Source organism: Eriocheir sinensis, chromosome 24 (assembly GCF_024679095.1).
Source record: "Eriocheir sinensis breed Jianghai 21 chromosome 24, ASM2467909v1, whole genome shotgun sequence".
Lineage (NCBI taxonomy): Eukaryota > Metazoa > Arthropoda > Malacostraca > Decapoda > Varunidae > Eriocheir > Eriocheir sinensis.
In genome coordinates, this window is record NC_066532.1 from 19,570,534 (window position 1) to 19,584,731 (window position 14,198).

General features: G+C 42.6%; 1 protein-coding gene and 1 long non-coding RNA gene across 11 annotated transcripts in view; one reads left to right on the forward strand and one right to left on the reverse strand.

The window, feature by feature from the left end:
* Positions 1 to 996: 996 nt before the first annotated feature.
* LOC127003047 (attractin-like protein 1) overlaps positions 997 to 14,198 on the forward strand; it is a 46,617-nt gene continuing 33,415 nt past the window's right edge. For 9 of the 10 annotated variants that reach the window (XM_050869417.1, XM_050869410.1, XM_050869412.1 and 6 more), the window contains exons 1-8: positions 997 to 1,243; positions 7,917 to 8,117; positions 8,722 to 8,850; positions 9,800 to 9,993; positions 10,376 to 10,579; positions 11,045 to 11,124; positions 11,400 to 11,979; positions 13,775 to 13,955. In XM_050869417.1, coding sequence (XP_050725374.1) covers positions 1,014 to 1,243; positions 7,917 to 8,117; positions 8,722 to 8,850; positions 9,800 to 9,993; positions 10,376 to 10,579; positions 11,045 to 11,124; positions 11,400 to 11,979; positions 13,775 to 13,955 — 1,799 coding nt within the window. In that variant the 5' untranslated portion in view covers positions 997 to 1,013. The remainder of the gene's footprint in view (positions 1,244 to 7,916; positions 8,118 to 8,721; positions 8,851 to 9,799; positions 9,994 to 10,375; positions 10,580 to 11,044; positions 11,125 to 11,399; positions 11,980 to 13,774; positions 13,956 to 14,198) is intronic. The other variant, XM_050869419.1, reaches the window with a different exon arrangement.
* On the reverse strand, positions 1,270 to 3,154 carry LOC127003055 (uncharacterized). The gene is made up of 3 exons (XR_007756915.1): positions 3,018 to 3,154; positions 2,162 to 2,730; positions 1,270 to 2,023 (listed from the first exon to the last, which is right to left on the reverse strand). It is a non-coding gene; the product is annotated as an uncharacterized LOC127003055 (long non-coding RNA).

The window sequence follows — 14,198 nt, forward strand, 5'->3', positions numbered from 1 at the left end:
TCTCTCTCTCTCTCTCTCTCTCTGTCATCATCATCATCACCATCAATATGAAATGGGTGAAACAAATACAAAAGGCAGCACTACAATATTTTCTTGGACAGCGAAAAACAAGTATAATTCGTTAAATATTCATCCACAAAAGCCGAGATGGGATGCTGTACGTGACAAGGGGAGCTAGCTATGTACTGTACCGTAGGAAAATGACACGGGTGAAACAAGCCCCAAAAAGCACTGCTATAATGACCTAGACATAAAAAGTTCGCTCCGTCATTTATTTCCCTTTAATCGAGACGAGATGCTGAGATATCATAAATAGGGAGGAGGTTGAGATACTTATAGGTAGAATATATGGATGACATGGGTGTAACAGGCCCCCAAAAGCACTCCAGTATTTATCTAGACATCAAAAATTCACTCAATCATTTATTTATTCCTTTTAATCCTGATGAAATGCTGAGATGTCATAAATAGAGAGGAGGTTGTGGATAGGGACAATATATGGATGACACGGGTAAAAAAAAGCCCCTAAAAGCACTGCAATAATTATCTAGACAAGAAAAATTTACTCATTCCTTTATTTACTCCTTTATTTTCCTTTATTCTCAATGTTTTTTCGAGTGACGTCACTAGTACCGTTACCAGATTGTCGTACTCAGCCTCTTGTATTTGTCGATTACCAACCCAAAACTGTCTCCTCCACTCATATAATTGGCTTCATACATAGTTATCGTTAAAATTGATAATTGTTGGTGTTTCTTAGCAATAATTATGAGTCAGAGACCAGAAAATAAGGTGCTCCGAGTACGATAACATGGTCACTAGTGGAAAGATGGGAGATTGTCGTACTCAGCCCAAAACTGTTTCCTCTACTCCAATAACTGGCCTTCCATATAGTTATCGTTAAAATGGTTAGTTTTTGTTGGTTTTTGGCATTAAATATGAGTCAGAATTCAGAAAATAAGGTGCTCCGAGTACGATAACATGGTCACTAGTGGAGAGATGGCAGCTCCAAGATGGCGGCGGACCTCCAGAAATTCTTGTTCAAATCGAAGTTTTTGAGGAAATACGCGGCGCTGCGGACAGTGGCCTTAGTGTTAGCGATAGTGTGGAGCCGGCAGGGGCGTGCGGACGGACAGGAGCAGTGCAGTGACGTGTGCGGCCACGGGAAGTGTGCGGACGAGCAGTGTATATGTGAGGCGGGCTGGAAGGGGCCGCAGTGCCAGTGGTGTCAGGGAAGGGTCAGGTAATTTAAGGCTTTTTTGACGCTTTCTTTTCACCTCCAGGCTTTTGTTCGTTCATTAAAACCTTCCATGCACTCACTCCATTCATCCTCTCGCTTGGATGTCACCCCGAACGAAAATCATGTCACCCTTGTATATACGTTTTGTCAATATTTACGTCATTTTTTTACTCATTTCCTCATTTTTTTCACCTCCAGGCTTTTGTTCGTTCATTAAAACCTTCCACGCACTCACTCCATTCATCCTCTCGCTTGGAAGTCGCCCCAAACGAAAACAATGTCATGTCAATATCTGTAATTTTTTTTCTAATTTCCTCATTTTTTTCACCTGCAGGCTTTTGTTCGTTCATTAAAACCGTCCACGCACTCACTCCATCCATCCTCTCGCTTGGATGTCACCCCGAACGAAAATCATGTCACCCTTGTATATACGTTTTGTCAATATTTACGTCATTTTTTTAATCATTTCCTCATTTTTTTCACCTCCAGGCTTTTGTTCGTTCATTAAAACCTTCCACGCACTCACTCCATCCATCCTCTCGCTTGGAAGTCGCCCCAAACGAAAACAATGTCATGTCAATATTTGTCATTTTTTTAATAATTTCCTCATTTTTTTCACCTCCAGGCTTTTGTTCGTTCATTAAAACCTATCACGCACTCACTCCATCCATCCTCTCGCTTGGAAGTCGCCCCAAATGAAAACAATGTCATGTCAATATTTGTCATTTTTTTAATCATTTCCTCATTTTTTTCACCTCCAGGCTTTTGTCACTTCATTAAAACCTTCCATGCACTCACTCCATTCATCCTCTCGCTGGGAAGTTGCCCCAAACAAAAACAATGTCATGTCAATATTTATGTCATTTTTTTACTCATTTCCTCATTTTTTTCACCTCCAGGCTTTTGTTCACTCATTAAAACCTTCCACGCACTCACTCCATTCATCCTCTCGCTTGGAAGTCGCCCCAAACGAAAACAATGTCATGTCAATATTTGTCATTTTTTTAATAATTTCCTCATTTTTTTCACCTCCAGGCTTTTGTTCACTCATTAAAACCTTCCACGCACTCACTCCATTCATCCTCTCGCTTGGAAGTCGCCCCAAATTAAAATGTCACCCTTGTATTTGCGTTTTGTCAATATTTGTCATTTTTTTTACTCATTTCCTCACATTTAGTCAATTCCAGGTTCTTCTCAGTTCTCCATTATCTCTTTTACGCATGTCCTGTCTCTCCTTTCGCTCACATTTCACCGCGAACGAAAATAACGTCATGTCAATATTTACGCCATTTATTTACACATGTCCTCACCTCTATTCACCTCCAGGCTCATGTCAGTTCAGTAATACCTCTTATACATATGTTTCATCTTTTCTTTCTCTGTAAGTCACCTCAAACGAAAATAACGTCACAATTTACTTACTATTATGTCATTTTTTACTCATTTCCTCACTTCTACTCACCTCAAGGCTCATGTCAGTTCACTAATACCTCTTTTACACATGTTTCATATTTTCTTTCCCTTCGTAAGTCACCTCAAACAAAAATGTCATACTGTACTTACTATCATGTCATTATTTTACTCATTTCCTCACTTCTATTCACCTCCAGGCTCATGTCACTTCACTAAAACCTCTTTTACACATGTTTCATCTTTTCTTTCTCTTTGTAAGTCACCTCAAACAAAAATAACATCACACTGTACTTACTATCATATAATTTTTTTATTCATTTCCTCACTTCTACTCACCTCAAGGCTCATGTCACTTCACTAATACCTCTTTTACACATGTTTCATCTTTTCTTTCTCTTTGTAAGTCACCTCAAACAAAAATGTCATACTGTACTTACTATCATGTCATTATTTTACTCATTTCCTCACTTCTATTCACCTCAAGGCTCATGTCACTTCACTAATACCTCTTTTACACATGTTTCATCTTTTCTTTCTCTTTGTAAGTCACCTCAAACAAAAATGTCATACTGTACTTACTATCATGTCATTATTTTACTCATTTCCTCACTTCTATTCACCTTGAGAATGAAATAATGCATTAATATTTTTTTCACTAAAGAAAATATTTTATTTTTGTCAAACATGTATCTCTCAACTTTTCATTTATTAAGGAAGTCACCTCAACTTAGTTACAAAATATATTAAAATCTATTAAAACTAGGATTCCATTATTTTTCTGATTAATGTAGCAATAAAATTTATTATATTTATCTTAATCACCAAAAAAGGTTTCATTCCAATTAGCTATAAATTTAAAAAAAAACGCTTTTTTATCTCTTATCAAAGGAAATAATGCCTAAATTTCTTATTCTGTATTAAATACTGATTTTCTAATAAAAATGCATTAAATGAGTTGTCAGAAAGTTTGAGAACCACTGCTATAAGTGAAAATAACAGAAGAATGTCATGTCACTTTTGATTTTTTAACATGTCCAAATTGTCTTAAGCATCTCTCTTCTGCACATGTCCAAACCATCTCCAGCGTTTGTCCTCCTATGTATATATTTACCCAACATCCCTACCCCACCACACATGTCCACACTGACCCCAGCATCCTTGTTCTGATATACCCAGCATCTTTCTTCTACACATGTCCAAATCATCTCCATTATCTCTCTTCTGCACATGTCCAAACCATCTCCAGTGTCTGTCCTCCTATGTATTTACCCAGCATTTCTACCCCACCACACATGTCCACACTGTCCCCAGCATCCTTGTTCTGATATACTCAGCATCTTTTTTTTTACACACATGTCCAAGCTGTCTCCAGCATATCTCCTCTGCACATGTCCAAACCATCTCCAGTATCTGTCCTCCTATGTATTTACCCAGCATTTCTACCCCACCACACATGTCTAAACCATACCCAGCATCTCTCTCCTACACATGTCCAAACCATTCCCAGCATCTCTCTCCTACACATGTCCAAACCATTCCCAACATCTCTCTCCTACACTTGTCCAAACTATCTCCAGCATCTCTCTTCACACATGTCCAAACTATCTCCAGCATCTCTCTTCTACACATGTCCAAAATATATCCAGCATCTCTTCTACACATGTCCAAACTATCTCCAGCATATCTCCTCTACACATGTCCTAACTATCTCCAGCATCTCTCTTCTCCACATGTCCAAACTATCTCCAGCATCTCTCTTCTACACATGTCTAAACCATCTCCAACATATCTCCTCCACACACACATGTCCAAACTATCTCCATTTCTTCTCCACATGTCCAAACTATCTCCAGCATATCTCTTCTCCACACATGTCCAAACTATCTCCAGCATCTCTACACATGTCCAAACTATCTCCAGCATCTCCACACATGTCCAGACTCTCTCCATCATCTCCCCTTAACACATGTTCTGACCATCTTTATCTCAGTCGCTGCCTCTTGTCATGCGTGGTTGTTGCTTATCTTGGTAACAGTGACGTCAGGCAGGGCAGGATTTCCTCTCACCTTTCCTGTCGCCTGTCACTCATTATCGCCATCGTAGGAATGAGGGTTGTTTTGATTTGATGACCTGCTCTTGTTGTTGTTTATATATTGTTTTTGTTTTTGTTTTTCCTCCTTCCCTTTCCTTCTTTTAGCTCTTTGTTTTGGCTTTTTTTTGTCTTTCCTTTCTTTTCCTTTCTTTCTTTCTTCCTTTCTATCTTTCTTCTTTTTAGTTCTTTTGTTTTGCCTCTTGTGTTAGTCTCCTTTATTTATTTATATTACTATTTATACTACTACTACTACTACTACTACTACTACCTCCTCCTCCTCCTTCTCCTCCTCCTACTATTACTACTACTACTACTACTACTACTACTACTACTACTACTATCACTACCACTACTACTACTATCACTACTCCTACTACTACTGCTATTATTACTACTACTACTACTACTACTACTACTACTATTATCACTACTACTACTACTACTACTACTTCATTGGTTGGTATATCCAGTAACCTTCTGTTTGTCCTTCCTTTAGAGATAAACAAAAGGTTGACTTAGCTGTAACAGATGAGGGGAATTATTATTATTATTATTATTATTATTATTATTATTATTATTATTATTATCATTATTATTATTATTATTATTATTATTATTATTATTATTATTATTATTATTATTATTATTATTATTATTATTATCATTATTGCATTTGTTAGGGGATTTTTTTCATCCATTTCATTGTATATGTTTTTATTTCTGTAACTGTTCCTTGTTAGTCATCCTCTTCCTCCTCCTCCTCCTCCTCTTCTTCCTCTTCCTCCTCCTCCTCTCTTTTTCCCTTGTCCTTCACCTCCTCCTTCATCCTCTTCCTCCTCCTCCTCCTCCTCCTCTCTTTTTCCCTTGTCCTTCTCCTTCATATTTTGCTTCTCCTTCATCATCTTGTTCTTGTTTTTTTCATTTATTTCCTCTCCTTCACCTCCTCCTTCATCATCTCCTCCTCCTCCTCCTCCTCTTCTTCCTCTTCCTCCTCCTCCTCTCTTTTTCCCTTGTCCTTCTCCTTCATATTTTGCTTCTCCTTCATCATCTTGTTCTTGTTCTTTTCATTTATTTCCTCTCCTTCACCTCCTCCTTCATCATCTCCTCCTCCTCCTCCTCCTCTCTTTTTCCCTTGTCCTTCTCCTTCATATTTTGCTTCTCCTTCATCATCTTGTTCTTGTTCTTTTCATTTATTTCCTCTCCTTCATCTTCCTCCTTCATCATCTTCCTCCTCCTCCTCCTTTCTTGTTTTCCCTTGTCCTCCTTCTTCTTTTTCTCCTCCTCAATCATCTTGTTCTTGTATTTTCATTTATTTCCTCTCCTTCACCACCTCCTTCATCATCTTCTTTCTCCTCCTCCTCCTCCTCCTCCTCCTCCCATATATGTATAGTGGAGCTGGGTGGACCTCCTGCCAACTGCTTTCTCCTTAACAATTTCCTAAGGTCACGCACTCACCTGTTTGTCTCCTCCATTCACTCACTAACTCATCTACCCTCGTCTCCATCTACCCTTCAACTCACCTAATACTCATCTACTGCACTACCCATTTATATTCTACTCATTATCTACTTCTTCAACTCCTTCTTTGTTCAGTGTCCTAATTTTCCCTTATGTCTTTAGATGGGGTTTAAATCTCTCTGGCTATGATATATTACTGTAGTTGGTTCCACGAGATCTGGCGGGCCTAATTCTTCAGGGGTAGACTTGCGGACTTGGTATCATTGCTTGGGTTATGGTGCTGTTTTAACCCGGTAGCTGCGGGGATCATGTTACTTAAAGGCCCCTCTAAGCAAGAATAATGAGAAAAAATCATCACTCACGCAAACCATTTCATAATATACATCAATGCATTTGGGATCAGTTTATGCAATATCTGTTTTGGGGGGTTTATATCATGGCAAAAATTTGGCCCGTCGCTGCTACCAGGTTGAAGAGGTAGCAGAGAGCGAGAGATTGTAGGCTTTGTCATGGCAGGTTAGATCTTATAAAAAAACAGCCACTGAGCAACGCAGAGACTGTCACCCGAGCAACGATGCCAAGTCCGCGAGTCCACCCCTGAAGGATTAGGCCCACCAACTCTCGTGGAACCGACTATACTATGTCTACTACCCACTTACATACTACTACGACCATTTTTTTATCCACTTAACCCGGTAGCAGTGATGGGCCAAATTTATGGCTTTACTGTGTAGCAGCGACGGGCCAAATTTGTGACTTTACCGTGTAGCAGCGACGGGCCAAATTTGTGGCTTTACCGTTTAGCAGCGACGGGCCAAATTTGTGGCTTTACCGTGTAGCAGCGACGGGCCAAATTTGTGGCTTTACCGTGTAGCAGTGACGGGCCAAAATTGTGACTTTACCGTGTAGCAGCGACGGGCCAAATTTGTGGCTTTACTGTGTAGCAGCGACGGGCCAAATTTGTGGCTTTACCGTGTAGCAGTGACGGGCCAAGTTTGTGCCATGATGTAAACTCCCCAAAATAGATGATACATAAACTGATCACAAATGCTTTGATATATATTATGAAATGGTTTGTGTGAGGGGTGATTTTTTCTCATTTTTCTCGCTTAGAGGGACCATTAAGAAATATGATCCCCGCTGCTACCGGGTTAAATACCTATCAATCCACTTACCCATTTGTGTCTGTCCACTCCTCCACTCTGGCCCCATTCACCCATCCACTCTGCATTTACTCACCACTGTCTCCTTGTGTTCCCCAGCTTACAGGATGGAGAGAGTGGATTAACAGATGGGTCAGGAACTCAGTATTTCTTGATCCACTTATTTATTCACTGGTTTATCCATCCACTTTTTTCTTTACTTCTGTCCACCTGTTTCTTTGTTGCTGTCTACTTTTCTTCTTCTTCTTCTTCTTCTTTTTAAACATCCTCATATTTCTTTATTGGGTTATACAGGCTGTCTCTCCTACTACTACTACTACTACTACTACTACTACTACTACTACTACTACTACTACTACTACTACTACTACTACTACTATTACTTTACTCATTTATTTACTACTTTACTAACATTCATCTACTTCTACTATACTCTTTCCATTTCCTATATTCTTCCTTCTTCCAATACTCTTCTTCTTCTTCCTTCTTCTTCCTGTAGTCTTCTTCCCATACTCTTCTTCCCTTTCCTCATCGGCTCCCTCCTCCCCAGGCTACGGGACAACGCCAGTGTGATCACGGATGGCTCTGGGAACTACTCCACAGACACCCAGTGCACATGGCTCATAGACTCAGGCCAGCCCAACACCTCCATCCGCCTGCACCTGGACCACTTTGCCACAGAGTGTTCCTGGGACCACCTCTATGTCTTCGATGGCGACAGCATCTACGACCCTCTGCTGGCGGTCTTCAGGTACGCTGTGGGCTGTCTCAGTTCTAAGGGTTGTATCTGTAAGCGTTTTGTCGCTCCAAATGCACTTATTAGACAAGGCTTTCGTGGGATTTGTGGGCATTTCCGGGGGTAGTTTAGTGACCCTGGTGGTAGTTTGACCCTTCTTTTGTACCATGAATGTGAAAAAAGACTCATTAGATCCTAGTTAATATCCTTTTTGGTGGGCATTTCCAGGGGTAGTTTAATGACCCTTCTTTTCTATCATGAACATGAAAAAAAGACTCATTAGATCCTGGTTAATCTCCTTTTTCGTGGGCATTTCCAGGGGTAGTTTAGTGACCCTGGTGGTAGTTTGACCCTTCTTCCTTTACAACCCATTCTCAAACACATTTTAGACACAGTTTTCATAGGAGTTTTGGGCATCTCCAGGGGTAGTTTAATGACCCTGGTGGTAGTTTAACCCTTCCTCTGTACCCTGAACCTATAAAAACACTCATGAGAGAACCCAACTTATCACCTTTTTGGCCTTGGAAATAGTTTACATAAGAGGTGGAAGCCTACATATAACAACACCATACCCAGCACCACCACCACCATTATCACCACCTCCGCACCTCCCCCACAGTGGCATGGTGGTTCAGGACAACTACCGTGTTCCCCACATTCCCGAGGTGGTGGCCAGGTCGGGCTATGCGCTGCTCTACTTCTATTCGGACGCAGCGTACAACCTCACTGGATTCTCAATATCTTATAGGTGGGTGGATCTGACCTTCTGAGACCATGTAATTAAACTCTCAATGTCTTATAGGTGGGTGGATCTGACCTTCTGAGACCATGTAATTAAACTCTCAATGTCTTATAGGTGGGTGGATCTGACCTCTGGGACCATGTTATTAAATTCTCAATATCTTATAGGTGGGTGGATCTGACCTCTGGGACCATGTTATTAAATTCTCAATATCTTATAGGTGGGTGGATCTGACCTCTGGGACCATGTAATTAAACTCTCAATGTCTTATAGGTGGGTGGATCTGACCTCTGAGACCATGTAATTAAACTCTCAATGTCTTATAGGTGGATAGATCTGACCTTCTGAGACCATGTAATTAAACTCTCAATGTCTTATAGGTGGGTGGATCTGACCCCTCTTTGCTTACTGTGTTTTGATACCTTCTTGGACCATGTAATTAAACTCTCAATGTCTTATAGGTGGGTGGATCCAACTCTTTGCTTACTGGGCTTTTGGTATAGTCCAGGTCCATATTAAACTCTTTGAATGTCTTGTAGGGGGTAGATCCGACTCTTCTTTGCTTACTGTGCTTCTGATAGAGTCTAGGTCCATATTGTTAAACTCTCTGAATGTCTTATTGGGGGAAGATCCAACTCCTCGTTGTTTACTGTGCTTCTGTTATCATCATCTTTTTCAGTCTCCCCATTTTCCTTCTTTCCTTTTTCCTTTTTCTTTTACTATATCTTTCTATTCATTTTCTCCCTCTCAGTGTCTCTCCTTTTCTTCCTTCCCTACACCCTTCATTGCCTTTTTTCCTTGTTTTCGTACGCTCTCTATTTCCTTCCTTTTATTCTCTCTCCCTCTCCCAATATCTATCCATCCTTTTTTTCCTTTTCTACGTCCTTCCTTAACTTGTCCCTTCCTTTTCTAGTCTCCTTACAACAGCCCCTCAGCCCGTCCCTTTCCCCCACAGAATCAATGGGTGTCCGCGCACCACGGCGGGGGAGGAGTGCTCGGGCCACGGGGTGTGTCTGGACGGCTTCTGCACCTGCAACGCTGACTGGGGTGGCCCGGCGTGCTCCGTGCGGGTGTGTCCTGAGGGCTGCTCCGGCAACGGCCAGTGCAACCGCGAGGAACACCGATGCCAGTGTCACCCGGGCTACACAGGTGGGCGGGGGAGGCTCTCTGAGGGGTGTAGGAGGAGGCATAGATGAATTTACTGAGTTATAGTTATGCTAAGTTAACCCATCCGCTGCAATTGGCACGGATTTGGCTTTCACTGATAGCCTGGTAATATAAAGTCCCATGTCTTTCTTTGCCTCTGTGGTGGATAGTGGAGTGTTTCCCATGTGGTATTGGTGTGCTGGATATCCCCTCCCAAGCTGCAGAACTTTACATTTTTCTTCATTGAATTGTTGCAGACACTTTTTGTTCCACTCCTGTAGCTTGGTGATGTCTTCTGCTAGGAAATCCGCAGTCAAGGGGTTAAGGGTCTCTTCAAACACAAGACAGACAGCAACTCACACACTTCCTTCCCTTTCCCATCTAGGGGCGGACTGTAGCCAGGTGGTGCAGGCCGGCTGGTGGGAGGTTGTGGGCCATGACATCACGAGCCAGCTGACCCACTCTGACCCCGCCTCCGCCCTGCTGGAGAGGTCATCACACACCACCGTGCTCATCGACGACACGCTCTGGGTCATCGGGGGTTACTCCTTCACTGAGCGACCCTTCATACTTAAATATGACATCAGGGGTGAGTGTGTGTGTGTGTGTGTGTATTTACCTAATTATAATTTTACAGGGCCTGGGCTTACGCTCATGTGGTCCCATCTCCATATCTGTGCTTGTCTAGTTTTTCCTTAAAGTTGTGCACAATCTTCGCTGATACTACACCCTCACTTAGTCTGCTCCAAACCTCTATGTTTCGTTGCAGGAAGCTGTATTTCTTTATGTCTCAAGCATCTTTCCTTTCTCAATTTTTTACTGTGTCCTCGTGTGTTGCTAGTGTTTCTTCCTTCCATATCCTCTTCCATTATCCATCCATTCTGTTCTGTGTGCGTGTGTGTGTGTGTGTTTACCTAGTTGTGGTTTTACAGGGCCTGGGCTTTATGCTCGTGTGGTCCTGTCTCTGTGTGTGTGTGTGTGTGTGTGTGTGTGTGTGTGTGTGTGTGTTAAAAAGACTACCAGTGCGAGGCTACAAGCTCCTCTCTCTTGGCAGGTGACCAGTGGGTTGCCGTTGAGAGCACAAGCATCAAGAAGCCAGCACACAGATATGGCCACACCACTGTAGTATATAATGTAAGTACGCGGGGCTGGTTTTGTGTTTATCTCTTGCCTCTCTCTTTTTTCTGGTCTGCATATTGGTGATGTTTTATTTATTTCTTTTTTTTTTTTTTAGCAAAGGAGACAGTTCAAAGGCATAAAAAAAGGAAACAATAATAAAAAAAAGCCTGCTACCCACTGTTCCTAAAAAGAGTAAAGTATTTGTTTTCTCTTTATTTTAACTTTTCTCTAGCATATACATCAGATCCATTAACCTCCTCCTCCTCCTCCTCCTCCTCCTCCTCTCACAGGGTTCAATATACATGTTTGGAGGGATGAAGTCCGACGGTACCATCACTCAGGAGCTCTGGCGACTGGACACGGACACCCTCAAGTGGTCGCTGATGCCCTCCAAGCGTGCGAATCGGACCAGGGGCGGCGGCGGTGGACGGTCGGGTGGCGGCCGGCGCGGGAGGCAAGGACGGAAGGAGAGAAACAGACGTAACAATCGCAACGGAAAAAACAAGGACGAGGAGAGCGGACGAGAATGGGATGAGGAGAAGAGAGAAGAGAAGAGGGAGGAGGAGGAGCTGCTGGGAGAACAGGACTTGGACCAGAAGGATGGAAGGGATGGAAGAGAGAGAGAGGAGAAGGAGGAGCCAGAGGAGGAGGAGGAGGAGGAGGAGCAACATGAGGGTCACCATAGGAAGAATCGTGGTGGTGGTGGTGGTGGTGGAGGGTGCCAACATGCGCCCGGCCCCTGCGCCCCCATACACTGCGTGGGCCATGCGTCCGTGGTGGTGCAGAAGGCCAAGAAGAATGTGATGCTGGTTATCTTTGGCCACTCCTCCTTCTATGGCTACCTCAACACTGTGCAGGAGTATGACTTGGGTAAGACATGCATGGCTTTGATTTTTTGGCCATCTGTATACAGGTGACTCCCAGTATTGTGTGTGTCCTTTGTGGAGAGAAGTAAAACAAAAAAAAAAAAAAAATCAAAACAGGGGAGTTTTCTTCGAAAAAAAATATTTCACTTCAGTGGAGAGAGAGAATGTCCATATCACTGAGATATCCACTCAGGCACTCAGTCTCAGCCTCACTCTTGTGAGGAAGAAATGAGGGACACCATGAGTGACTGGCTAGTATTGGTACCGGTACCGAGCAGTCTGGTACTGGTACGGTACCGTACCGTACAGCTGGTACCGTTAGTACCAGTACCTGCCCACCCCTATTGTTGAGTAGCGTGGCAGCGTGGGTACTGTATTGTTGTTCAAGTGCCGCGCGGGAAGAACTGAGCTCAGCTGTGTGGCCGCAGCGCCGTGTGAGTCCGGTTGTTTGAGACATCTAGTGGCCACTCCATAAAATATCACATATAAGTGAAAAAACACGTAAATTAAACATTTATTTGGATTTTGGACCCCGCGTTATTTAAAAAACGCGTAAACCAAACTCGTGTAAATCGAGAGTTACCTGTATTATGATTTCCCGTCCTTCTTTATTCAGTCATTCATTTATTTCATTCAGTTATTATTATTTTTCTTTTAACCTGGTAGCAGCGGGGATCATGTTTCTTAATGGTCCCTCTAAGCGAGAAAAATGAGAAAAAATCACCCCTCACACAAACCATTTCATAATATACATCAAAGCATTTGTGATCAGATTATGTATCATCTATTTTGGGGGGTTTAAATCATGGCACAAATTTGGCCTGTCGCTGCTAAACGGTAAAGCCACAAATATGGCCCGTCGCTGCTACCGGGTTAACTTACATATTTCTCAGGATGTTTAACCCTTTCGTTGCGCGTGGTGAGGGAGGCGACGATCCCCCAGGCGCACTCAGGCAGCCCAATGGTGGGTCTCTTTTAACCGCTGTATCTCAAAAACTATTCTCACAGCCAAAAACAAATACACCATTGGAAAGAGGAGGCCCAGATCTATGAGATTCGGTTATGTATACCTCTCCTGTGAACGTACAGGCACGTTCAGGGGTGTTGCCTGTGGACACATGTCTGTGCATCTGCGACAGTCAGCCATATTGGGGCAACTGAGTAGATCTCTTGATGGGGTGCTGGCAGGGCAGTATTGCCAACTGCAAGATTTACAACTATTTTGTAAAAAAAATCAGTCAAGTGAAAGGTGAAGCTATGCAAAAATGCCGCTGTATTGGACAACAACATCCACCAGTTACTCGTCCCTAAATTTTCCGCGCTGGGCTGATATGATTTTCCACCAAATTTAGTGGAAAGCCCACTGAATTGTCAATGCTGTGGGGTAAGAAGAGGCTCATAAAATAGTGTTGGAACACGCTCATACGTGGGATTTAAGTGCGAATGGAGGTCACAGCGAGCGTTTAGCACCACCAGCAAATGACGCTACCGCTCGCTACGAGCCTTTAGCAGTTTAAGGGTTAAACACCCTGAGTCAAGACCTATAGTAACTGTTTTGGGTTCTGTTAGGTTAGGTTAGGATAAGTTTAGGGTATCTTCAAACACATTATAGCCAGTGCCTTATGGCATAATTCAACAAAAGATGATCTCACTGTGTTGTATAGAAAGTCTCATTAGTTAGGAAGTATATATGAATTTTCTAAGCCAAGATCTATAGTAACTGAGTTTTATTAGGTCAGGTTAGGTTAAGTTTAGGGTATCATCAACCACATGATAGCCTCTATACCCCCCTCCCCCAGACGATGGCACCTGGACCACCGTGGAGACGCGCGGGGCCGTGGTGAAGGGCGTCTATGGCCACACCGCCGTCTGGGACCCGGCCACGTCCCTGGTCTATGTGCACGGCGGCCTGCTCTCCCACGACTCCACCAGCCAGGTCATCGGCACACTCATGACCTATGAACCCCTCAAGCAGAAGTGGTGAGTGTGTGTGTGTGTGTGTGTGTTTGGATTTTATGGCGTTTATTGTTTTTATGATTCGTTTATTTTATTTTATTTATTTTTTTTTTTTTTTCGTCTGTCGTTTTGTTTATATTCCTGTTGTGTCATTTATCGTCCTTTTTGTTTAGTCATTCATATTTATTTATTTATTATTTTAACTTTTCTTTTGCATTTATCAGATCCATTAACATCTTCCTCCTCCTCCTCCCTCTTCCTCCTCCT